This window comes from Pelmatolapia mariae, linkage group LG1 (genome assembly GCF_036321145.2).
Source record: "Pelmatolapia mariae isolate MD_Pm_ZW linkage group LG1, Pm_UMD_F_2, whole genome shotgun sequence".
In the NCBI taxonomy this organism is placed as follows: domain Eukaryota; kingdom Metazoa; phylum Chordata; class Actinopteri; order Cichliformes; family Cichlidae; genus Pelmatolapia; species Pelmatolapia mariae.
In genome coordinates, this window is record NC_086227.1 from 9021340 (window position 1) to 9048982 (window position 27643).

General features: G+C 41.9%; 1 protein-coding gene across 1 annotated transcript; it reads right to left on the minus strand.

Moving 5' to 3' along the window:
* Nucleotides 1–23590: 23590 nt before the first annotated feature.
* Nucleotides 23591–26104, minus strand: LOC134630399 (alpha-1,3-galactosyltransferase 2-like). The gene is made up of 3 exons (XM_063478071.1): nucleotides 26037–26104; nucleotides 25187–25324; nucleotides 23591–24275 (listed from the first exon to the last, which is right to left on the minus strand). Exons 1-3 carry the CDS (start codon nucleotides 26102–26104, stop codon nucleotides 23591–23593), a joined length of 891 nt encoding a protein of 296 aa, XP_063334141.1.
* Nucleotides 26105–27643: the final 1539 nt, after the last annotated feature.

The following is a 27643-nucleotide window of genomic DNA, read 5'->3' on the forward strand; positions in this document are numbered from 1 at the left end:
AATTGTCTATGGTCATTTTTTCTTCAACGAAGACTGGATGAAAGAAAGACCGTCATGGTTCTGGGTCATTTGACTGAGAATTTTGAGTTTATTGTGCTTTTGTTATTCTTTGTGTTGTAATGATTTAGTTTTCTACATTTTTTGTACTGAATTTAGTCCTTTTCTTGTCACTGAGTTCATTTGTAATTTCTGGTTCTTGTCCTCTTGTTTATTAGTTTACCCTTGTGCTTTTGTCTTCATCTATGTGTCCCTTGTTCCCCTCACTCCTTCTCTCTCCCTCTGTGTCTCTCACTCCCCCCCTCTCTCCCAGCCCCTGTGTCAAATCACGAGTCTTTGTCTGCGTGTTTCTTGTTTTACTTTGACAGTATCTTGTCCTGTGTTCAGCGTGTTAAGTTTTGCATACCATGTGTCATTATGTCTATTTGTCCCAGCTGTGTTTCCATGTGTTTCCATTCTCCCTAATCACCCTTGTGTGTATATATTTGCTGTGCCCTTCACGGGAAGGATGCTTCGAAGGATCCTACCTACATGCTCCACGTAGGTAGGATCCTTCAACGGCCGGGTAGGATGGAAGTGAGCGGCTGTGAAATTGGACAGCCTTCTAGCCTTCGTTCAAGTCCACCATTACTTCGGTGTTTTTCCGGTCGCTAGCGCCACAACGCAAAAACCTTAAAATGGAGCCAGAAATGTCGCTCAGTTTTTTGGTACATTTTTAATTCTCGAGGAGCTAGAAAAACTTTATCATTGTCGCCAGCATGTTTTGTACCTTATCATCAGAGACTAAAATTATTTTCTTTAATCTACACACATTTAGGAATTACTTAGCTAATTTCATGGATAATTTTAGTGACTGAATTATTGCCAGTCATTCGTACACATTTTGTCAGGAAACGGCTGTGTGCAGGCAGGGATGGACCCAAATGCACGACTCACGACACACGGGGGATTAAACTCAAAAGAAGGCTTCATTCATGGAGATGCAAAGGGCGGTACAAAACTAAACTGGGCAAAGCTAACCTCAAAAAGAAACACAGGGAACACACGGGGAAGCGCACACAACACTGAGGGACGATGCGACACGGAACAGAGTGGGACTCTGACATAAATACACAGAAGGTGAGTGGAAGAAGGAAAGTGGAAGTACACGGGGAACACAGCTGAGGATGATTACACGTGACAGGACAGGAAAGACACGGACCCTGAAAATGCTGACACCAGACACGAACCTTCAACACAGAGGTACACAGAGGCAACCTGGAGGGAGAGAAAGAGAGAACAAGGAGCAGCACATGACGTGGTGAGGAAAACATGGAACACAAAGCACCAGAACTAACATCACAATATAAACACAGTTACACAAAGGGGGACACAGAGGGCAACTACACAGCGGGGAAATCTAATAAACAATACTGAACAGAATAACCTAGGAAGCCTGTAGTAATCCTCCACATAATGCAAAATATGACAGACAACACTTAAACTTAAACTTCCTTCATGCTGAACTTAAACCGCTGGGTCAAAATGACCCAGGACCATGACACATTTACTATATTATATAAAATATATAAACTAAATCGGGGAGACAGAGAGACATGGCACCAAGGAAGAAAGGTGGTCTTGTTGGTCTATTCAAGATGGCGCCAGTGTGCTCAGCAGGCCGTCTTCGCCTCTCCTTTCGACCCCTCTTTTTTTACTTTTGTATCGTACTCCTCATTCTCTTGGTAATATGCTCATCAGGTAGCAATGCTCTAATAACTTATGATCGACAAACACTTTTAAATCTTCGATTCTCTCACTCCTATGGTTTGGATCCAAGCTGGACTCTGAGAGATGCCACCCTATCACGATCGGACTAATCTACCAGCATATCCTGCCTGCCCCTACCCACCGTGTACAAGAAACGCTATAGGAAGTGGGGCAAACAGAGTGGCATTCGCGTCCGTCTTAAGGCTTACCTTAAAGCACAGGCTATGGCTAATCCACATGCTAGCATGGATATTCTACGTCCTCTCTCCTCCTCCCGTGACTGCCTTCTTGCCAGATCGCTTAGCCGTGGGTGGATCTGCCCCGTCAGACAGCAAGTCTACCCAGCCCTCCCAGTGGCATGCCTGCCTATTTGGACCTGGATAACGTCTTCCAGACAGCAGTATAGAAAAATCCAGGCAGCCAGCCTGGATCCTTACATTGAGCCGCATAGCTAATTTGCGTTGCTTTGGGATTTCAGAAATGAGATCGCTAATTCAATAGTTAATCTGTTAGCTAATCCAAAACTTAATCCTAAAGCTAATCTATTTGCTAACATAATAGCTAATCCATGAGCTAACAGGATGGATTTTCAAATGAGGAGTGCAATCGCCATTTTAAATGTCAGAAATAAATCTTTGATTTTTGAATCTATTTAGTTATTTCCCTTTTTTAAATTGCATTTTAAAAATGATTTTGAAAAATATCACTTTTTAATTTGGAATTGGAATGGTTTTTGAAATGAGGTTTTTGTTAAGAGTTTAATTCTTTTCTTCTGAAATTCATTTTCAGATTTAAAGTATTTATTAATGCATTTCCAATTCATTTTAAAATATGAATTTAAAAATAGTATCTTTATTTTAAATTAAATTATTAAATAATACATTTCTTTAGTAATGTTTGAATAAATAAAATAATTTAGCTGGTACCACATCGAAAGGAGCCAGTTGAGGTGTTTCAGGCATCTGACAAGGATGCCTTCTGGATATGTCCCACCGGGAGAAGGCCCCCGGGGCAGACCCAGGACACCTGGAGAGAATATAGCTGGCCTGGGAATACTTTGGTGTTCTTCCAGACAAGATGGAGGTGGTGGCAGGGGAGAGGGAGGTCTGGGCTTCTATGCTTAGGGTGCAACCCAGCCCCGAATAAGCGAAAGAAGATGGAAGGATGGGTGGATTTTTATCCACACTTTCATTATACATGTACAATGACAATAAAAGGGTATATTCTATTCTGTTGTTTAAATTTAACAGGCTGTAAAGTTTAAAAACTGTATATTGAATTTAAAAATTAAATTCTCATCATTCTTAGTCTTATGCTAAAATCTCAAATGAAAAAATAAATTCCACATAGTTCGGATATTTACAATAACTCAGAGCCTCTGGAGAGTCTGCAGTTGATGCTTTCTCTCAAACATATTGATTATGCAAGCAACCCAAGTAGCATCAATGACTAGGTAACACAAACTCAGAAACTCTGGTGTGGAAAATTGGGGAGATCTTTTGGAGAAAACCCTGTTGATAAAAGACATTAGTGGACCTGCCTGTCCCACCTGGTGGCAGACCTCACTGCAAGAAATCCTCTACATTGCACTGTTTTGTAAAAAACTTGTGAATGTTTACTCCATTATACCCTATATGTATTTTTATTTTGCTGACAGTAAAAAGTCAACTTCTTAAATCATAATAATGATTTTTCTTTTTTGAAAACTACATGCTCATGTTGGATTTCATGCAAGCAACAATTTTTTAAAAAGATGGAGGAATGGCTTCCCACTGTGCTGCATCACCTGCTCTTTGATCACTGGAAATGATGTGTGAAAGCTCAGTTTTATTAGGTGGAAACTCTTGATCCCTTGCTGCATTCCAAAGTATCCTTCAGCAAGATAAGAAACTGCAGGTTGCTCTACAATTTACTTAGCAACACACAAACCAGAGGGAGAGCGCTGTTTTCAATGTGGGGCCACAGATTATTGAAACAAGGATTCTCCTGAAAAGCAAGAACCTGAGGATGACTGATTTACAATAGGGCTTTGGAGCGTGATGTCACGGGGGTGGACGTGGAAAGGATTTTGGCCCGATCCGCCATTTTGGGGGTCTAAACAAAGTGCAAGCGAAAAAGCAGCGAAGGCACACACAACAGCCATGGTTCGTATTTGCTGTGTGGTCCACTGCAATGTTCGATCGCACGACCGGCAAGAGAATAAGCTTGAAAATGGTTTATCTTTTCATTATTTCCCAACCTGGAAGCAACATGAGGCAGCTCGTGTATCGATGTTACCAAATGAAGGCGTCTAGCCTGGATAGCAGCTGTGAGACGAGCTGATATCCAGTTCTCTTCCATCTCCAAATATCTGTTGGTGTGCTCCAGACAGTTTCATTCTGGTAAGCTCTAAATATGTTCATATCACTCTTTATAGCCTATTAGTTTTATTTGCGATGCACTCTGAGGTCATAGCAAATTAGAACAAACATCCTACTGAGGGATTTTGCAGAACTACCTTCTATTTATAGAGTTGCTAATTATTTGGCATTATTGCAGCAAACCAGCCTATGAAATGGATGAAGCACATCGTGACTGGGTTCCAGAGCTACACAAGGGACCTGCTTCAAACATACCACCATGCCAATCAGATTACTTCTTCCATGTGAGGGTGAAGAGGTGACCCTTCTGGATAAGATGGTGAAGGTTTGGTGAACAGTGTGGTAGTAAAACCAGGGAAAAATGAAACTTGCTCCTGTTAAATATTCTTAAGTCTTGTGCTGTTAAAATTGCTGTGTTTTTTCAAAAGATACAGTAAATAAAGTAATGTTAGTAGTGGGTGATATCATGTAAACACTGTCATGATTTTGTGTAAACATTTTGTCATTTGTAAACTATAAATGACATGGATTCTACATTGTAACTGATGTGATGTTCTATACAGTGGTTTTAATTTTTTTAAAAAAGAGGCAAAAATTAGTTTGTTTCTTTATTCAACTTTTGAACTGTGGTACTCAGTCAGTACATATTCAGTAAATGCAAATTATTTACATGGCAGTGCACTACAGGTATAAATCTAGACCCCTAGATAAAACATTATGGCATTATAGCAGTGACAACTCCTCCACAGTAGCAGGTGGGATTTTTCTTTTTTGAGGACGGCTCCTTTTACCTTTCAATACGGATGGTCTGTTTATGTTTTGATCAAGAGCCTTTTTTTGGGCAGCTGAAGAGGAGAAGTCTATCTTATGGCCAACCTCTGGCTGTTATCATATTACACAGCAAAACCCAGTATGCAGGTTCATCTGTAACAGTCCTTGTGCCACGGATCTGGACTTTTGCTTCTACATTAAACAGAAGAGCAGCGACATGGCTGCAGGTGTCTTTGACTCCGGCCATACAGGTGCAGTGGGCGGCTTCAACCTTCCCTGTGGTGCTCACAGTGACCCATGGCTGCAATTCTGGTTCATTCAGTCTTTGAGAGTGCAGTACCTGAAACACACACAGACAAAGTTCATTTAAAGACAAGAACTATGAGCCAAGGCCGACATAAATGTGTTTTATCTACTTTATCATAAATGTAACAAAGTGTTTAGAAAGTTAGCACATAAATGTAATTTTTCATTTTTTTATGCATCCATCTATAGAACGCTGCATGTTATATTCCAAATCTGCCTGTTCTCTCTCAGAAACCTGCCTGCAGAAAATGAACCTAAAGTATGTAATGCAAGGATGTAATCACTTTAGAGATGGAGAAAGCATAAAGTGACAATTATGAATCACTTAATATGATAAGGAGATTCTGCAGGTCATTAATCAATGTATAAAACTAAAATAAAATGTATTTTTAGTGACACAGGATACAAATATGGAAGCAAGATGTATAATTAGAATTATTTATAATAAATATGAATAAATTATTGCAATTTCTTTAACCATAGAGAATAACTAAATCCTTCAGGACAATGTCACATCAATGCACTGAAATCACTATGTTATCCCTCTAACAAAGCCTCCACATGTTCTCACTGTAATTTCCCCTCATGAATGAATTTATGCTGCACTAATCTGAATGTTCGGGGGAAAATCAAACGCATTTTACTCGCAGTACTCGAGCTGACTTACCTTTGTTTGAATGACGACTTGTACGCGCTGACTCCATAGACAAGGTACGAAAATATGTCAGGCTACGTCAATAGCGGTAGGTCTTCAGGGTTTCTACTCCACGGCCGTATTTCATACGGGTCCACATTTCCAATGCACGCTATTTTCTGCAAGTACCGCTGCTTCGCCTCTGGACGCAATTGGTCTCTATACAGTCCATTCTCTTTTGAGCTGCTTTTAAGCATCTTTCTTGTAGTCGTCGTTCCAACACAGTGTGTTTGTTTTGATTTGTAGACCCCAAAAATGGTGCCGCGCTCCCACAATGCATTGCGGCGTGACGTCAACTCCAAAGCCCTATACAATAGAATACAATTTTATTTATATAGCACGTTTAAAACCAGGGGGTACACCAAAGTGCTTCACAGTAAAGAATAAACAGTAAAATGATTACACTGAACAGTAAGTCATTAAGACAAGGTAAAATAGAGAAACAAACAAAGGCATTAGTAAGTAGGGATAGGGAGAATTCATGATAATCCAGACAAATGATTAACGCTACAGCAATTAATGAGCGGTGAGAATTAGCAAGTCAGAAAAGCCAGGTTGAATAGGTAAGTTTTCAAGCGTGCTTTAAAGGATTGAATGGAGTCACAGGCATGAATGGTAGCAGGAAGACTATTCCAGAGGTTAGGTGCTACAGAGGCGAAGGCATGATCACCCCTAGTCTTCAGACGGTGCCTGGGCTAGGCCAGCCAGTTGGAGTCCAGAGTAGAGAGAGTTACAATGATCTAATCTGGAGGTCACAAAGGCATGTATAAGTGTAGCCAAGTAAAATAATACTACGCATGGAAAGGGTTTAAAAAGAGGGGATTGTGGTTTTGACTGGTTGCCTGTCTACCAGAGGTCTGTTGTAGGGTTGTCATGGTGATGACTAGACCTCGCGTTTTGGGGGTATACTGTCCCTTTAAGAGCCGCTGTAAGCCAGAGCACGCATGCACTCAAGTTTGCGTCACACTGAGCGCTGTGAGCGGGAGCACTGGAGAGTCAGAGGCTGCAAACGATTCTGTGGCTAGCTACACGAGAGGTAAATGTGCTGAAAAGTATAGCATACTGCAAACTATTGTCACCAGTGTTGTAGTAGACTGTAATTAGCTAAGTTTCTTTAGCGATGACTCCATGTTTGTGACCATTTCTGTAGAGTTCTTAACGCGCGACGGGTGTATGTTTAATGGTCTCGTGCTGTGAGAGGGACTGAAGAGCGGGTTGGCGTGAGTAGTGACAGTGTCCTGACAGATTTCAAAGTTGTTAAGTTTATACTGTTATTCACTTTGCATAACTCTGTATGTTTCTGTTTGATTCAGAGGGGAGATCACTTGCTGTGTGATTCCTGCGTGTGTACTTGTCCTAGCACAGTGGCTGTGTCGAGAAACCGAAGTGAGTTCATGATGTTCTCCCATAGAAATGTATATGTTTAAAAGAGAGTTTACAGTGTACTTTATTGCCAGTTGAACTGCGAAATTGTGGGATGTAAACAATGTGTTTATTTGTTTTCTCTTTTTTTGTATTTGTTTCTTGACAGGTCACTACTGTTGTCTATACTGTTTAAGTTTAATGTGTACATATGATAGTTACTGTGTCTCAGACCCTGAAAGACAGTTTTAGGCTGAGCCAGTGGAATAGTTACATTTTACCGTTTTCACTCAAAACTATAGTATTAAAACTGTGCTCCTCCGAGTACAGTCGGAGAATAAAAAGGCCCACAAAAGAGTATTTCCTGTGTCCTGTCTCATTCCCCATGACCGGGCCACATAGTTTGGTGTCAGAAGTGGGATTCTCAGTTTAGTTTTGAGTTTTAGTATAGAGAGACACAGTGAGTGGGGCTTTATAGACAACAGTAGTGGCTGAGAAGATCCCAGTCCTTCCCAGAGGGCGGCAACTGCAGTGTGGATATCCTGAGGTGGTTCTGTGCAGTGGCAGTTGGTACAACAGGAGCCTGCTTCAGCCGTTGGACAAGCAGGGCGCCTGACAGAGATTTTGGACTGGTGAATCTCATCTACAAGTGACTGTGGGAATCTGCTGCAGTAAAGACTCAGAGACATTGCAGTATGTCACAAGAGGACGAGGGGGAAGGTCCTTCAGGGGCCGCAGCTATCCCCACTGAAGACAGTCAAGCTGCCTCTTTGTTTGACAGTGCAGGTAACCCGTTGGTGCAGCTGCAAACACAGATTAACGAACTGAGTAGGAAACATGATGCTGTTATGTCTAGTATTGCTAACATGGGTAATGTTCCAACCAGATCTGTTGTGTACATTCCAAGAGAAAAGGTGATTGTACCTTTTAGTGGGGAAACAGCAAAAGATGCTTACTCTGTTGATGAATTCATAGAAGAGGTGGAAAGAGCAATAAGAACTAGGGGTCTGCGTGGAGAGGATCAAACCGACTTTATCCTCTCACAGCTGAAAGGGTCTGCCCTAGAGGAAGTTAAGTTACGTATGGCAGGCCATTTGAAGCAACCGAGTGATCTCTTTTCATATTTGAGGGATGCATTTAGAGAGAAGCGCACCACACCACAGCTCTTGCATGCTTTCTATGCACGCCGCCAACTAGATGGGGAAGACCTACGAGATTATTCACATGCACTCTCTCAGTTGCTCAATGCTGCAATACAACAGTCCCCCAATGTAGTACCTAACACACCGCTGGCACTTCGGGATCAGTTCATTGAAGGTGTGCATGCCCCAAATCTTCGGCGTGAACTACGTAGGCTCACTAGGGAGAAGCCTGAGTGTAGTCTCTTTGATGTTAGAGAGGAGGCAATCATGTGGACTATGGAAGATCGTCCACGCAGCACTAATGTAGCAAGACATAGAAATATAGTGAGTGACAGGCCAGATGAAAGCTGTGAAAAGACATCCTCCACAAGTGATGTACAGACAGACTTTACCATGGCTCTGCAAGATATGGTTAAAATAATCACACAACAGGGTAAGGCAATAGGGGAGTTAACTAATGCAGTGAGGGAGCTCGCAACACAGACTGCCAGTTCTGAAGACAGTAGAGGTGTTAAAGCTAAGCCCAAGCCTAAGTACACTAGAGAGGGTCAGCCCATTTGTCTCCGATGTGAAGGGGTGGGACATATGGCCAGACACTGTAATGCACCCCGACAAACTACGAGCCAGTCTGCAACCATGCCCAGTACACCGCTAACGGGAAACGGGAACCCTCCATTGCTATGAGCCGGGCAATGCGAGGCAAGTCAGAAGGCTCAAAGGAAGCTCTAACCAAGGAACATTTTCTAGAACATGCTGTAGGTCAGTGCCCTGAAGTAGATATCCAGATAGGTGGTGTATCCCTTAGATGTCTACTAGACACAGGAAGTAATGTAAGCACTTTGACAGAAAGCTTTTTCAGAAATCATCTCCAGGGAGAAGATGAAGATATGCACTGTACTGCCAAGTGGCTTAAAATCACAGTAGCCAACCAGTTGCCGCTGCCCTTTTTAGGCTATGTAGAGTTAGATGTACAGGTTATGGGGCTCACTATACCAGAATGTGGTTTTCTCATAATCAAAGATGATAAAGCAGAAAGAGACAATCCCAAATGGTTGGATTCGTCACCTCATGGCATTATAGGGATGAACATTGCAAAACGATGCAGACAGTTAGTACTCTCAGAGTTTGACACCACTCTAGGGGGAGAGCTGGAGTCCAGCTGGAGGAAGGCCTGCCACTGCGTACAAGCTGCTGAGCTGGTGGAAAAGGTGTCTACTGCCCGTGTTGCAAGCAAACACAAAGTGCGGGTGCCTGCCTCATCCCTGACCACTGTCTATGCAAGGGGCCATGGCAAGCAGTTTGGTAGCGCGTTGGTTGAACCAGGGAATGTTCAGCTCCCAGGTGGCTTACTGGTGATCCCAACCCTGGTGTCAACTAACAGCCTGGTATTCCCAGTACAGGTGATGAACATCTCACAAGAGGATGTTTGGCTTCCACCCAAGGCTAGACTAGGCATCATTAGTCCTGGCCTCTGCATTGAGGGTGACCCATGCGAGGTGAAATTTGAGCGCATATCTGCCAACCATGAGGAGGTGACTCTTAACCAAAAGGACTGTCAGGGGGCCAACAGCTGCGTACAGGACTTCTTGGGAAGATTACACATAGGTGGCACACCGGAACAACGGGTCGAGGTCAGAACTCTTTTGAAAAGGTATGCGGATGTTTTTGCACTTCATGATGAGGATTTGGGGTACACTGATCGTGTGAAGCATGAAATTCCTGTTGTAGATGAAGTCCCGGTTTCTCAGCCATACAGGCGCATTCCACCAAATCAGTACAAAGAGGTCAGGGAGCACATTTCTGAACTGTTGAGAAAGGGGGTGATTCAGGAGAGTTCGAGTTCCTATGCTTCACCAGTTGTTCTGGTACGCAAGTCAGATGGGAGTCTTAGACTGTGTGTAGACTACTGCAGACTAAATGCAAAGACCAGGCGTGATGCGTTTCCACTCCCTCGGATTGAGGAGAGCCTGGATGCCTTGAGTGGTGCAGAGTTCTTCTCAACCATAGATCTTGCCAGTGGCTACCATCAGGTAGCGGTACATGAGAAGGACAGAGACAAAACAGCATTTACCACACCATTTGGCCTGTATGAATACTTGAGGATGCCTTTCGGGCTATGTAATGCCCCCGCGACCTTTCAGCGTCTTATGCAGGCCACAATGAGTGATTTGGTCTTTCAGATTGTGTTGATCTACTTGGATGATCTGCTTGTGTTTTCAACAACATTCCAGGATCACATTGTGAGACTGGAGACTGTTTTGAAAAGACTGAGGGATACGGGGCTGAAGGTTAAGGTTGAAAAGTGCCATTTCCTCCAGCCCAAGGTCAAGTTTCTCGGTCATGAAGTGTCGGCTCAGGGAATAAGCACGGATCCTGACAAGATAAGCGCTGTGGCAAAATGGCCCATCCCTAGTACTGTGAAAGAGCTAAGATCCTTTTTAGGATTTTGCAGCTACTATAGGAGATTCATTGAGGGCTTTTCCCAAACTGCGGGGCCACTCCATGATGTAGTGAACGTCTGTGTTAAGGAAATAAGTCCTGTCAGGGCTAAACAGCTTTTTGCTTCAGCCTGGACACCACAATGCTTACAAGCTTTTGAGTTGCTTAAGGAAAAGTTGACTAGTGCCCCCGTTCTAGGCTATGCTGACTTCAGTCTCCCTTTCACACTGGAAACAGATGCCAGCAGTCTTGGATTAGGCGCTATTCTGTCCCAGAAGCAGGGGGGAAGGAATAAAGTCATAGCTTATGCTAGTAGGAGGCTCAGAGGGGCTGAGAAGAATGATCAAAACTTTAGCAGCATGAAGCTCGAACTCCTAACATTAAAGTGGGCAGTCACAGAGAAGTTTAGGAGTCTGCTGGGGTCCAAGTTCACAATCATAACGGATAACAATCCCCTGTGTCACCTGCCCACTGCTAATTTAGGAGCCATTCAACAGAGGTGGGTAGCTCAGCTGTCTGTGTTTGACTTTGATGTCAAGTATCGCCCTGGCCGCTGCAACACTGCCGCTGATGCCCTCTCTCGGCAACCGACAGTTGACACGGCAGAACCTGACAGTGAGGATGCAGAATATGATGGCTCTATAGCCATATGTAATGTGCTAAGGGCAGGTACAACTCTAGGCTCAGATCTTGTCATGGCTGGAGTTGAGGCTTGTAGGATCAGACTGCTGCAGGCCTCCGAACCAGGTGAGGAAGCAGTCAGTGAGGCTGTGCTGGGCAACACCCCAACGATGCCTGGTTACTCCAATGCAGAACTCTATCGCTTTCAAGTGTCAGACCCAACAATTGGTGTCTTGAGAGAGTTTTGGTGCAGACAGAAGAGACCTACCTACAGAGAGAGAGGGGGTCTGTCTAAACCAGTACGTTCTCTACTGAAGCAGTGGCCTCGGATCAGAGAAAAAGATGGATTGCTATACCGTGTGATTGAGGATGCTCACCTTAGACAGTGCCATCAGCTGCTACTACCTGCCTGCCTTAAAGAAAAAGTGCTCAGGAGTGTGCATGATCACATGGGACACCAAGGAATCGAACGTACACTGGGATTGTTGAAACAAAGATGTTTCTGGGGGGGCATGTTTGAAGATGTTGAGCACTGGGTGAAGAAATGTCAGAGGTGTGTGTTAACAAAGATGCCTCAACCCAAAGTTCAGGCACCCCACGCTCCATTTTTAGCTACCCGCCCACTTGAAGTTGTTGCTGTTGATTTCGCCACCCTTGAGCGGGCTACGGATGGTCGTGAAAACGTTCTTGTAATAACTGACGTGTTCACCAAGTTCAGTCAGGCATTTGCCACACGAGATCAAAAAGCAGATACCACAGCTAAGATTAACCTGAAAGAGTGGTTCATGAAATTTGGGGTACCAGAGCGCCTGCACTCAGACCAAGGCAGGAATTTTGAAAGCGCAGTGATTGCTGAGTTATGCAAACTGTATGGAGTAAAGAAAACTCGTACAACACCCCACCACCCTCAGGGTAACCCACATTGTGAGAGGTTCAACAGGACTTTGCACAGCCTCTTGCGTACACTTCCCCCCGAGAAGAAGCGGCACTGGCCCGAGCATCTGTCAGAGCTGGTGTATGCTTACAATGTCACGCCGCACTCGACCACAGGGTATTCGCCCCATTACCTGCTGTTTGGGGTCCACCCACATCTACCCGTTGATGCATTGTTGGGCCGGGAGGAAGTGAAGGATGACAAACTGGACTGGTTAGCAGTGCACCAGGAGCGTCTCCAGGATGCACATGCCAGAGCCAGAGAATTTGCCGAACGGAAGAATAGAATAGAATAGAATAGAATAGAATAGAATAGAATAGAATAATCCTTTAATTGTCCCACAAGGGGAAATTTGGTTGTAACAGCAGCAAAAAGACACATATACAAACAAACAGTACACAGGACACAGAACAGAAACATACACAATTTTTCTTAAATATTTACATTAAGGACAATGGTTACTATATAGGCTGCAGAGAGAGTGGTTCAGCAGCAAGGAAAGGTGTTCTGTCCACCTGTTGACATCGGACAGTTCGTGTATCTCCGTTACCGACCACCAGGAAGGAATAAAATTCAAGATGCCTGGGCAGCCCCTGTGTATAAAGTGGTTGATATCCAAGGGACAACATACACAGTAGTGCCACTAGAAGGAGGGCCGGTGAAAAGAGTCCACAGATCTAACTTGAGGCCATGCATGGGGTCTATACCTGCACCCAAGCCAAGGCTACGTGACCAGGAAGTCAGTTCTGCAGATGAGCACCAAGAGTCTGACACTGAGTTTGAGCACCCAGAGTTTGCCTTGATGGAGGAGGTCCAGTACCCAATGGAGCTGCCAGTGACTCAGGGACCTGGGAACTTGGTTCCGACGGTCGACGAGCCTGGAAACCAGTTGGAGAATGGAACTGAAAATATGGTGGAGGATCTACTAGAGCAGGAGAGCAGCGACAACCCTGATGACCTTGAGGTGGAGCCAACAGCTTACCTTCCACCTGGACCAGGAAGCATTGGATTCTCCAGGGAAGAACCGGTGGCAAAACCTGTTCCAGCTCCTAGGAAAGGGAAAAAAGAGAAAGCGGAGGCAGGTCCACCCACACCTACTACACGCAGGAGTAGGAGAGAAACTGCAGGGGTCCACACAAACCCATTTAATCTACCTAGGTCAGCATGCAATGCAGTATCCTTCAGTCCAGATGTACTCTCCCAGGTGTTAGCCGGTGTGGTTCTCTACACCACCAAACTCAGGGGAATGGTGGATGAGCAGGGGGTCACCGAGGACGTTGACTCGTAGCAGGGGAGAATGTAGCCAAGTGAAATAATACTACGCATGGAAAGGGTTTAAAAAGAGGGGATTGTGGTTTTGACTGGTTGCCTGTCTACCAGAGGTCTGTTGTAGGGTTGTCATGGTGATGACTAGACCTCGCGTTTTGGGGGTATACTGTCCCTTTAAGAGCCACCGTAAGCCAGAGCACGCATGCACTCAAGTTTGCGTCACACTGAGCGCTGTGAGCGGGAGCACTGGAGAGTCAGAGGCTGCAAACGATTCTGTGGCTAGCTACACGAGAGGTAAATGTGCTGAAAAGTATAGCATACTGCAAACTATTGTCACCAGTGTTGTAGTAGACTGTAATTAGCTAAGTTTCTTTAGCGATGACTCCATGTTTGTGACCATTTCTGTAGAGTTCTTAACGCGCGACGGGTGTATGTTTAATGGTCTCGTGCTGTGAGAGGGACTGAAGAGCGGGTTGGCGTGAGTAGTGACAGTGTCCTGACAGATTTCAAAGTTGTTAAGTTTATACTGTTATTCACTTTGCATAACTCTGTATGTTTCTGTACACAAAAGAGTATTTCCTGTGTCCTGTCTCATTCCCCATGACCGGGCCACATAAGTTTTTCAAGATCTCTGTACGGTATTAAACGTTTGACCTTGGAAATTTGGCGCAATTGGAAGAAGCCAGATTTAACCACAGAGGAAACCTGTTTATCCAGCTTAAATGAACTATTCAGGAAAACACCTAGATTACTTACAGTATCTGTAAGAAAGCAAGCAAAGGGACCAAATCGGGCAGCTAGCTGATCTTGTGGAGTGTGACTATCAAACACCATAATCTCAGGTGATCTCTTTCTTCTCATTTAAAATGAGAGAATTGGCTGACAGCCACTCGGTAACCTCTTTCAAGCAGTCAGACAAATGATTCAGTAAGGCTGGCAGTTCATCAGAATTGGGAAAAAAAATTGAATTTCGTCAGCAACAGTGGTAGGAGATTTGACACTTGTCAAAGGCAGAACCCAGGGGTAACATGTACAAGGCAAACAGTAGAGGGCCCAGCACAGACCCTTCGGTACTCCACAACAAAGAGGGGCAGCGGCAGACGAGTAGCAACCCATCATGACAGAAAAAGTCCTGCCCGAGAGGTACGATTTAAACCAATTAAGGGCGGAATCCTTGATGCCTATAACATGTTTCAGTCTTTCTAAAAGAATTTTATGGTCTACCACAGGGGTATTAAACTAAAATTTGAGGAGGTCCAGTTGGAGAAAATCTTCTCAAGCAGAGGTCCGGGACATCATAATGTCTAACTTGTGTTATGATTTTGATAGAGAAGCAGCCTTTTTTTTAAAAAGAAAAAAAAAAACAATATCTGAACGTATGAACAATAGACTGTCAAATCAATGAAAATACAAGTTAAAAACATTTCAACAAAATTTATTGTTAACACTGAAACACACAGTAGGCCTACATTAGATACAGGGCTGCTGTTTAAAATGAAGTAGAGAGAAGGCCTCTTCCGGGGCGTGGGGTGCCCTCAGGCCTCCGGCCTCTGGGCCTGCGGCTCGGTTCACTCTGGCACAGCTGGCTGCCGGCAGGGCCGGCGGGTACGCCAGTGCAGCCCCCTCTGGCTTCTGCTCTGTGGCTACTGGGTGACCCCTCGTCTGGAGATCTCCTCAGCTCTTCCCAGGAGGGTGGCACGGATGCCCCTCCGGTGGTCCTCTTTGGGCTCTTGCACTCTGGGGCCTCTGGATGTCTGGAGCCTGGATCTCCTCCATGCCTGCTTCATGCCCTGGGGGACGGGGCTATGACCCTCTACACCCTCTAGCAGACCGTTACATGGGGAAACCTTTTGAATACAAGCGCGCTGATCCACACAGGTGTGCACATGGGTGTTCACTGTTCATAGACATAAACTACACCTTTCTTGGCTGCTACTTCAAAGCACATTGTGCGCTGTCTGTCCTGCGTGCTGCACAACAACATTCAATATTTAGTATTTACTGCTGTTTACACTTAGCTAGATTAATGCGATGGTGTTGTGTTTAGTATGTTGCTTTGTTTTTTCTTTTGCTTGTTTTCTCTTCTTTTTCTCTCAACAGGTGATCCAGGAGATTTTTTTTCTTTCTCTTTTTAAGTGCCCTTTCTCACTGTCCCTCTTCCCTTCTGTTTTTCTTTTCCTTTGTCTTTCTTTCTCCCTTTCCTATCCCCCAGTCATGTCTGTCCCGTCTGTAACAACTGAAAATAAAATAAAATAAATAATAACAACAAAGGTTGATCAAATGGACCAATACGGCAAGGCTGTGATGATCCATTTGGCAAAATAAATCCATTTGGTATCCTTGTTGGTCTTCAGACAACAATTCTGACGGATAAAGAACCAAATGGGACAGGCAAAAAAAATAAAATAAAATAAAAATAAAATGAAGTAGAGAAAATAAATAAAATGGCAAAATTGTGCATCTTAAAACAAAGTGGTTAATTTCAGAAAAAAAATAGCAGCAGCTTGAGTGTCCCTTTTTCTTTCCCTTTACATCTCGACTTAACAGTCTCAATACATTTTCAACAGATAACATCAAAACAGCTTAACAATTTTACAGTTTCTCTTTCTTTCACCCCCTTATATTCCACTTCCCCACTTTCTGTTGTTCAGTGAGAGAATTGAGCTTTAGTTTGCTCAACTAGGATTTTAAATCTGGACTGGAATGGTGTCAGGGCCATTCTCATACACATGTGTAGGTGCTCATTGGTGAGCCTGGAACGATACTTAGTTTTTATTATGTTTGTTGTGGAGAAAGCTGCCTCACAGCTGTATGTGGAGCCAAACATGGTCAAGATGTACTGGGCTACTTTCCTCAGATTTGGGAAAGCTGTCTCAGAGACCATTTGGAGCCAGAAAGTGGCAGGTTCAGTTCTTCCGAACTGCTCTTTAAGGGTCACATCTGCTTGGAGATCAACCAGCTGCATTGGAAGAGGCCCAGCATTTGCCCACTTGAAGTGCTGTATGACTTCCTTTGAGAACCCTCTGACATCAGTGATGAGAAATGGGTTCTTTATGAACATGGTGAGCTGCTGTCCAAAGCTGAAGCTATCAAAACGTTTGCTGAAGTTTTCAATCAGCTTATCAACAAAGTCAACAAAAGAGGACACATCTCGCTGTCCCTGAACCTGTTCCTTCACTGTTGGGAAGTGTGCATAGTCTCCTTGCAGGTCTTCTTTGAACACTTCAAGTTTCCTCTGAAAGAAGCAGACAGCTGTCATCAGTTCACAAATTGAATTGTCCTTGCCCTGCAGCTTCAAATTCAGTTCATTCAGGTGTGAAGTGATATCAACCAAAAAGGCCACAGTATCCATGTTTTTCCCATCATTTAAAAAGAGAGAAAAGTTTGTTGCTTTCTGACTTTCCAGCTCTTCCAAGAAAGCTGCTACTTCACTTCTGATTGACCAAAATCACTCCAATACCCTGCCTTTGCTAAGCCATCTCACATTGTTGTGAAGCAGAAGATCATCAGCGTGTGCGTCAACTTCTCTGAGAAATTCCCTGAGCATGCAATGCTGACAAGAAGAAGATGCCCTGAGAAAATTTATCATTTTCATCATTGTTTTCATCACCTCAGCATACTCATCTGACAGGGTGGAGCATAAGACAGACTGATGAATAATGCAATGGTAAGAGATTAGCTCAGGATTGTCCTCTTTCATTCTTGCTACAGCTCCTTTCTCTCTCCCCATCATAGCAGGGGCTCCATCTGTGATTATTGAAACCACTTGGTTTGGCTCTATTCCTCGCTTTGTTAACATTTCCTTAATGGCCAGGTAAATATCCTCTCCTCTTGTAGTGCTCTGAAGGGAAGTTACACCTAGCAGGTCTTCACAGAACTCTTTCTTATTGTTTTTTAAGAACCTTACATAAACTAACAGCTGAGCATTGTCAGACACATCAGTGGACTCATCTACAGCCAAGCCTACACATGGTGTCTTATGTATAGCTTCTTCCAGCTGGGACAGCACATCCTGAGCTAATATTTCACTTCTCTTTGTGGCTGTTGATGCTGACATAGGTATTTGCTTTATTTTGTCACAAAGCTCTTCTTTTTGTTTACCCTCAAGTAATGTTTCTGCTACTGCACTCATGCACTCTTTGACAACACCTGCATCTGTAAAGGGCTTTTTGTGTTGACCTAAAATCCAAGCAACTCTGAGGGAACATTCATGAGCACGTTGTTGGGCGGTGAAAGAACTGGTTAAGATCCTTGTGGATTGATCATATTGGGCTCTGAGACTGCTAATTTTCTGGGACCTGAGTTCAGACTTGGGTGGGTATGACTGTTCAAAGGCTTTGTGCTTTGTCTCATAGTGGCGTTTGACATTGCCACTTTTAATCAGTGCCACGGTTTCTGAATATATGAGACACACTGGTTTGTATATGCGTCGGTCCATTCAGTCTTGAAAGTTCTATTTTCGGTGTCTACTTTTCTCTTTTTTGAAAGCTCCATAGTTGTTTTACCTCTTGTGACTCCCACTCACGTCTTGTCTCCCTGTATCGTTAATCGTCTCGCTTGTCATTTACCTCTCACCGTCTCTTTCCTCTGTCTGTCTGTGTCTGCATTCAGCGTTGCGATCGCCTTGAATGCACAGATTTGATTGGCTAAGTAGTGTCACGTGAGTGGCTTAACTCGCACACAATTGGTTTGTATGTTCCCTGGTCTAATACAATGTAACGTTACCGCTTAAAATTGAATCGCCCCGTCACAATTAAATATAATTTAATATTTTGTTAACTATAGGTCCGGGTCCATATAGGATGGCGTCTGGGTCCGGAGTCGGACCCTGGTCCGCCTGTTAGTGACCCCTTGTCTACCATATCAAAAGCTGCGGACAGATCCAATAAAATTAAAACGGCAGGGCAACCTAATTCAGTAAAAGAAGATCATTGAAAACCCTCAGCAGTGCCGTTTCGGTGCTGTGGTGAGGTTTAAAACTGACTGAAATTTGTCACTAATGCTATTTGCGTTTAAGTAGGCCTGTAGTTGCAAGGGGACAGTTCTCTCTAATATTTTATATAAAAACGGAGGTTTAGAGATTGGCCTATAATTCGCAAGGTCAGTATGGTCGAGGCTAGTTTTCTTTAGGACAGGTTGCACCACTGCGTGTTTAAATGCAGATGGGACATGGCCCGCGAGTAGTGATAAGTTAATCAATGATAAGAAATGAGGCCCAATTAAATCGAACCCATCCTTTAAAATCCGGGATGGGAGGAAATCATGAGCCTGAGTTTGAACTTCTCAGTTGATCAATTATGCTTTTAAAAGTAAAAAGTGAGATTGGTTCAAACTGGTAGAAGTTGGACGGAGATCCTCCAGGAGGAAGATGATTCACCACAGAAAGATGTGTGAGTGAGGTTTTTATAAGTGAAATCTTCCTCGTAAAAAAATGTAAAAATTGTTCATAGCGAGCTGGGGAGGCAAAGTCTAGTTTATCAGGGCAAGGATTGATAGCAGAATTGAAAAATTTAAACAGGATCCGGGGGTTATGGCTATTAGTCGTGATGATGTCGGACCAAAAAAAAAAATGCTTTAGAAGTCTAAGCAGCGTCCTGATATGTAGTGCGGCTGCTATGTAAAATGTCAAGGGATACCTGAAGCTTATCTTTTTTCCACCTCTTCTCAGATTGACGACAAATATGACATAACTCTCGTATAGACATTTAACCAGGGTTGAGGGGAGGATCTAAGACGCTTCATCTTTACGGGGGCCACTAGGTCCAAGGTGGTGGAGCATGTGGATAACATAGCATTCATAACTTCATCAGCCGAGGAGGGAGTACAACACTTGGGGTCCATCATATCAGAATCAAGGCAGAGAGAGTTTAGAAAGACAGCAGTGAAATTAACCACAGTCTCAGAGTTGATTACATGTACAGGGCGACCGAGATTAGCAGTGTTCATATGTGTTACACCTAAGTCGGCATTAAACGTAACCAGAAAATGATCAGAGATGCCAACATTGTAAATGTCCTTAATGCTAATATCCAGGCCATATGAAAAGACCAGATCCAGCATATGGCCTTTTACACGCACTTGCACTCACCCATTGTGTAAGGTTAAAAGAGTCAGTTAAAACAAGGAAATCGTTGGCTAAGGAGGCCCCTTGCAGCAGATATGTATATTAAAATCACCAGAAATAAGAGCATGGTCATAATTTTAAAAAAGAGAAGCTAGAAAATTTGCAAATTTGGAAATAAAAGATTTATTGTATTTGGGTGGCCGATAAATCACAGCGCAGAGAGTCATAGGGGGCCAGTCAGTTCCAATAATTGAGCCTCAAAGCTAGAGAAAGTAGGAGAAGGCAGTCGCTGAAATTTAAGTTTATTTTTAAAAAACTGGCTATGCCTCCACCCTTCCCTGAAGGTCTCGGTGAGCTGAAAAAAACACAGTCAGGGGGAAGGAGTTCAGAGAAGGAGAAAAGCTCACCGGGGCAAATCCAAGTTTCAGTCAGGAACAAAACATCAAGGTGCAGGGTGAGAAAAAGATCATTTAGGATGAAGGTTTTATTCACCAGCGATCTTGTGTTTAACATTGCCACCGGGGTCTTAGTCACCTCATCCCTGACAGAGGTGCGTCTCAGCTTGCTTAGGTGCCTTTAGAATGGGATGGGTGAAAAAACATTGCAACAAAAGATAGCAAAAAAGACACACTCAGATGCAATTACAACTAGACAAACACACCTGCAATGAAAACAATAGGTTCAGGTTACAGTAGCTCTATAAGAGGTGTAGAGATATAGAGTGGTATAGTGGTATTAAGTAATATTTTAGTTAGTTTTGGAAGTTTGTGTATTAGTATATTTCTAATGTAACCACATGTCATTTACGTATAAGACACGTTATTATATGAACATGTCTTTGTCTTTTATTGCTCCCCTTGACTTGTTGTAGAGTTGATAAAGAAATTTAGGGGGCTTTGATGTCATTATTCTTATATTTGACATACTGTAGCTTCACTTCTCTTTGCTTTAGAATTATAGTAGTGGCTATATGATCAAACTTAAGCATTCTCAACCAGACACATATGGAGTTGTACTACATCACTGTATTATTCACCTTGTTGTTGTATTCTTTTGTTTTAATTTATTTTTTGTTTGACCCTGATTCAAACAAAACAACAGTCCTCCTTTTTGTACCATTTTCCTCGGTGTACACACAAGGAGAATGGTACACTGAAAAAAAGCCCATGTTGGATTTACTTGATTCAATAGTGGACATTGGTTGCACACAAATGTTTTGCTTTGGCAGAAACTTAAACAACTGAGTTAAATCAACACAACTTTTTCATATTCAATAAACCTGTGCATTTTGTGTTCATAAAATGCGATTGAAACATGTTTAGATGAAGTAAGTTGAGCTCTTGGAATATTGTAATCCTTCACAATTTTGTGATTTTATTTCAAAACTATTCAATAACTTTTACCCCAATACTACTTGGTCACTTAAATACTACATGTTGTCTTCATATTACATAATGTTCAACAAAGTCTAGAGTCTGGTTACCATAAAAATTGAATGGATCTACAACAACTACCATCCTCCTATCTTGATCCTGGTTGCAGGGGGGCTGGGAAATAACCCTGAAGTGATAGGTTACAAGGCAGGGTACACCCTGGACAGCTCACAAGTCTATCACAAACAACCATTTGCACTTACATTGACAGGTAATGTAGAATCACCAATAAACCTAACCTAACTGCATGACTTTTAACTGTGGGAAGAAACCAGAATACCCAGAGAGAACCCAGTGCAAACTAGCCAGATTGTGGATTTGAACCCAGGATCTTCTTACTGTGAAGCAACAGCACTAACTACCATGCCACCAATCCAGACTTAACAAAAGTAGGAAAGCTATGATTTTAAGGCTTGATGCAGAATTTTTTGTACGTTTTTGTCCTTGACAGGTTAAACCACAATAAATAGCAATAGCATACGCGTGGTGTGTGTGTGTGTGTCTGCCTCTTATAACTCCAGTGATTTTCCTGCAGTTTGACATCTCGTGCGATCTTGTGAATTTCATGAGTTCAGCAACTAACCACACTTACTAGATTGTATCATGTCATCTCAACAAGAACAAATTAAGTTGCTGAATTTCGTACAGATCTTTCATGATTTAATTACGTTCATAGAAACATGAAATTATTGTGTTCAAATTACAAGTTAGACTTTTTTAATGTAACAACCACCCAATTTACTTTTTTCGGTATACCAAAAAAAGTAGAGGCGGCTGCTCGACTTCACTGAGATGGATGCCTTCCTAAAACCAAGATCCAAAGCGCGTAAGACTGAAATCCCATGCAGTGTCGCAGTAAGTTATTGACTTACTTCACTTGAACATGATATGAACAATTTAATCTAGCCTCTCTGCATATCATGTAGTTTCTACACTATATAGTTACACTTAACTTTAAAGCATGAGGCACTTGTGTTAAATACGCGCAAGATGCTTACGTAAATCCAAGAGCTCACCAATCCCTTTTTTTTTTTCAGTGTACAAAAAGATTTCCATACTGGAAATCTGGCTGAAGAAAATACAAAAAAACTCATCAATGTTTCTCTTCGCTATCTGTAGCTAAGCTCAGCTCTGTTGAGCAAATCGTTCCTTTAACCTTAACTAGAAATGACCTAATGAATGTCTTCACAAATACAATTTTAGCCACTAGAGAAGAAAATATTTACAACCATCTCACAGACACATCATTACATACAGCTACTTTCAATACTATCGATGGAGAGAACTCCAATTGATCTTCAATAGTCACTTTCTCCAAAACACCAGTATGCTTATTATACCCCATTCTTTCATGACTGCTGCAAAATTACTTAAAAAGTAGTTTTTAAAAAAGAATTTTAAAACAATCCAAAAAAGGGAATATCTACAAAATTACCTTTAATTGCAGATAGAATGTCTTATTTAAGTAATTTATTGTTATCTGCAAAGGGTTTTATAGTCCTCTTCTTCTTTTCACCTTTCCTTCATGTCATGGCCATCATCCAGTGTTTTGTCACTCCAACCATTTGATGTTGAGCACATCTCCTTGTTCTTTCTCTCCCTCACTTTATCTCTGTAGTAAAAGTTACGTTATTACAATTGTCACATTTATTCAACATAATTCACTTCAGTTTGCATAATTTTAGCCTGATTTCTTATCATCTTATCATCTTCTTATCATCTTGATTAGAAATACATTGCTCTTTGTACTTCACATACAGTTTTCAATTCTGATTACTTCATTTTAACTTTGCTTTCTCTCCTTATATAAGTAAATATGTGAACTTCAGTATTTATCAATCACAATACACCCAAAAATTACTTCTTCTGATTGCTCATGCATAATAAAATCAATTAGTTTTTAAATTATTACCTCTTGATCATATTTTGATTAGATTCATGATTTGATTAAAGCAGAAATAACTATCAGCAAAAGCACATGCATAAATCTCTGTCACTGCACTCTTTGTTACATTACACCCACGAAAGCTGGATTTTAGGCCACTTCTGTCTGTCTTCTTGACACCATAAATATTACACAAAAACCTACTGGTCAGAGGATATGCTTCTCTTTATGGTATTTTAAGATTTTAGAACATAAGCAGTGGTGTGCTTAGGAATTTTCAGCTTTGTTAGCCACCAAGTTACAATTAAAGTCTCTAGATTTAGTCACAACCTAAAATATTTACAAAATAATATATAATATTGCAATATAATTAGAAAAAGGAACAACAGTCCTCCAAACCTAAGCATTTAGATTTACCTAGCTGGATTAGATGGGTTTTCAGAAAAGGAAGACGAGCTATTCTACTAGCTCACGTGTCAAATAATCCAACATAAAATAAGCCTATATATACATTTAACAAGCTAGCCCCTTGCTTATAAAATAATTCCAACTTTGATTTTCGATCTAGCCAGTACGAAGTGTGTCATAATTTTTTGGTGCCCACAGTAGGCGGGTGACAAGTATCTCCTTCTTGTCCCAAATGCTCCGGTCCCAGCAGTACTCTGGAGACAGCAGCCTGCTTGGTTTATGAATCCAAAAGTACTTGTTTAGATGGCTCTCATCATGCCACAGAGCTTCCACATTATTTATTTTATCCTCCATGATACCCAGGTAACAGGCATCTACCAAATGCTTTACATTTTGCCACAGTCCTCCAAAGATAGCAGCATGGTAGTAAAAATCTCCAGTTTCCATGAAGGCTTTAGATTTGGGATTTCTGTCATAGGTAAACCGGGCTTTTGGTAATTTATAATAGTGGGCATGGAGCAATGCCACAGAATCACCCAGTGCCTCAGACCCAAATCTGCCCTTAAACTCCTGATCCACATCAAAACAGAAAACATAATGAAATCTGTGACGGATCTCTGACTCTATAGCTTCTGATATTGTCCTCATTCGCATCATAGAGATGTCCTGCCACCTGGTGTGCTTTTCCACTTGGATAACCTTTATGTTTCTGTGAGAAGCAAGTGTGATGTTTGGTACTTTGTCTGGTAAGTCTGTAAACACGTAATACGTCACTGGTAATCCCAACATAAAATGTTGTTCTGCTGAGGTGAGGAAAGTCTTGAGGTAGGCATCCAGGTACCTTAATGAGAGACAGAGAAAAACAAATGATTTTTTATTTGTAAATTATTGCAAAACAATACAAAACTCACCCTGTTTGTATATTTCTTCACTATCTTTGATGCACCAAAAGTAATTATTTCAATCTGAGCCAAGGTTGAATCGTCCACACCCAACAAACAGCAAGGCAAGCTGGTGTTTATTGGTTATGGGTCATTAAGGTCAACTACTCCAGATACTAATTACCAATTACATTTTTGAAAGCTAAAAACAATAGCAACGAAGGAGGCAAATTTGCAGAAGATTTCAATCATATGTGTGATCTCTCTATTTCCAGAACAAAGAGTCAAATGAAGGGTGCATGCCTGGATGTGTCTTTGTGTCCAACTGTGCAACACATGCAAGAAAGCAGGAAAAGACCTAAACATGGCTATAATAATAATAATAATAATAATAATAATAATTATAATAATGATAACTGTAGATGTATGTACAGCAAATAACCTGACACGCACAAATTTATTCAGGTTTAGATGTCTGGATTTTAAAACAGTTTTGTGTGTGATCAAATTGCTATGTATTTGTGTATTAATTGGAGCACACATTTGTGACTTCTCAAAAGTTACACAGAAATCCCTGTACACATTTGTAAACATTTGTTTATGCTTGTGGATCTTATCGTATGCATTTGCAACCCTTTTGTAGGGGTCTAAGGCATATTTCCCCCCATAAACTAAAACTAGACTTACGATCTCATGGTTACTTATGTGGGCTAGTGAATTTACAGTTTAAATTCACCATGTTGAACTGATTCAGGCATAGGTATGCCTACATTTCTTATTCATTCTATTAAATCTTAAACAAAACATCTTGTTAACTGGATGGCACCACTGTATAATAGCCAATGAATACAATTTTTATGGAGGAACCGACCGTCCCACAGCAAACACAGTAAGGGCCACTGATGACTTTTCTTCTATGTGCTTTTGATCAAAAAGATTTGGATCAAACATTCCCTCCCAGATGATAGGAGCATTCCAAGATGTGGATGTCTGAACTGATGGTCTGGCCCTGGATTAAAAGAACAAAACAAATCAACACACAATCTATATATTCTGGTTTAAATTAATTCAGGAACATGTCCCTATATATGTGCTAATGAATATGAGAAACTAAAAACAACTTTAACTTACAGTTCACCAGAGATGTTAATTCATTTGTAACAGTATTGTACAGCTGTTATCAGTGTTTTGACTAATCTGGAGTCAAGCTCATAAAAAAATGTAAGCACTCACACAATTTGACCAAAATAAATTTGAGTAACATTTAAATGATAAATATGGGCCTAAGGTGCAGACTAGTTGCTTTGGGGGTTTGAACAAAAGATTATTTCATGAACTGTTAAGAAATTGTAAGCATTTTTAGACAGTCCCCTATTCTCATGTGCATAAGTGTAATTGGTCAAATTATAATGACACTGGTTTGTTACTGGCATTGCTGTGCCATTCAGCATTTTCTTGTCAACTTTGCTGCATCTGTTTTTAATCGTGAAACTGTCTAAAGACTGTTCTTCCAGAAGTGTGTCTGCTTGTCACAAGTGCTACTGTAACATTAACCTCCAAAAATATTTTATTTTAACTTTACTTTGATGCAGAAGTTTCCTACATTGTGTGCACAAGCTGCATATGTTTCTTCTACTAAAAACAACATCTTAAAAATCAAATGCAAGTATGGGACATTATAATTACCAGACAATGGTGTCCAAATTTTGAATATCTCTTACCCAAAGTTAAGTGTGTCATCCAAATTAATGCGGTGGCTTGGTTCTCGTTCAGGGTGCAATTTTATCATTAGGATAGTGTTCCTTAAATATCTGATACCGGAACAATAAACACCACAAGAGATAACAACAAGATAAATAGTTTGAAAAGATTGCTACATCATATAGATATTACATATCAATGTGCTTTTTAAAATAGTGCCTTAATACATACCTTGTATATAAGGAAGTAGAACCGAGGATGACCAACAGCAGACAGCAGAGGATTCCATCATTTTTACTTAGAGAAATTAATAAAAAATAATAATATTAAAAATAATACTAAATAAATCAAATAAGGTTTGGGCCTCACTACCCCCCCCCCCCCCCCCCCACACACACACACACACACACACATTCCTACCACCAGCACCACCATCTTGGCCCATGCTCCTACCTCATTGTTAGGGAAAACAGCCCTGTCATTTTCCTCTTAAGCAGCGTTCTGATGGAGGAGAAAGGGATGGCTGGTTGACAGAATTAGACCTTATTGAAAAGAAAAAAAATAGTGAGCCCAACCTTGGGATAAATAAAGTAAAGTAATGAAGTATCTTATTTCATGTAAGATATTTTCATTATCTTTCATTCATTTCGTGGATAACCTGCCATATCCATAAATTATAAACTACACAAAACTGTTTTAGACCAACAAAGTCTATTGCTCATTTTTACAATTAAGATCAATTGATGTAAATCCATGAATGTGAAAGCTTGATTCATTTTATCCAAAGTCTAAGCTACATCTGCAGCACCTCCTATACTATCCTATACTTTGACCCAAACATCAAAATGATCTAGTGGCATCTAGGATTAATTTCTCCAATCTATAGCTTAAAGAATGTTTTTACCATTGAAACTTAAACCAGTCACGTGGTACGCCCGCCCAAGATGGCAGCATAGGTTGGAGTTGCGCTCTCCACTCCCCCTAAATTTCGTTAAAAATAAGTTAGAGCCGGTCATTTGTCTTACTTTGGGTCTGCCCTGGCAAATTCTGTGGAAGGAGCCAGAAGAGTCATTACTTTACACGCAACGACCCGACTATGCCGCGAGGGAAAACACACAACACTCAGGCTACTTCGCTAACTACTATGGCGGAGGCACCTGATGGTGCGGATGCTAGGTGCTCCTCCCAAGATGGTGTGGCGGCCGAGCTGACTTCTATAAGATCTCTGCTTGAGCAGGTAGCGCAAGACATGACGGCGGTGAAAGGTGGAATTGAGTCTCTCAAGGAAGCCGTGAATAGCCTAGGTGCGAGGGTGGACGAAACAGAGACAAGAATCTCTCGTTTGGAGGACGAAGAGGTTAAAGCTAGCTCAATAAGTAAGAACTTGAAGATACAGAACCAGTGGCTGCAGGAAAAGGTAACGGCGCTCGAGGGTTTCTCACGGCGCCAGAATATTAGAATATCGGGAATTAAAGAAGGAATCGAAGGCCGTAATCTTGAGGACTGCATGAAGAATTTGTTGTCTGAGGCTCTGGACATTGAGATGGGAGATTACTACGAAATAGACAGAATCCATCGGGTGGGGCCAGCACCTCCGATGCCAGCTGCGGATTCCAGACCGAGACAC

Bases quoted from the DNA above. Each gene is read 5' to 3' on its own strand.
- LOC134630399 (XM_063478071.1), bottom strand. From the start codon at position 26,104: ATGATAAAATTGCACCCTGAACGAGAACCAAGCCACCGCATTAATTTG. The intron at 25,325-26,036 runs GTAAGAGATATT...CTTTTAATCCAG, and splicing joins GATGACACACTTAACTTTGG to GGCCAGACCATCAGTTCAGA. The intron at 24,276-25,186 runs GTCGGTTCCTCC...TCTCTCATTAAG, and splicing joins ACTGTGTTTGCTGTGGGACG to GTACCTGGATGCCTACCTCA.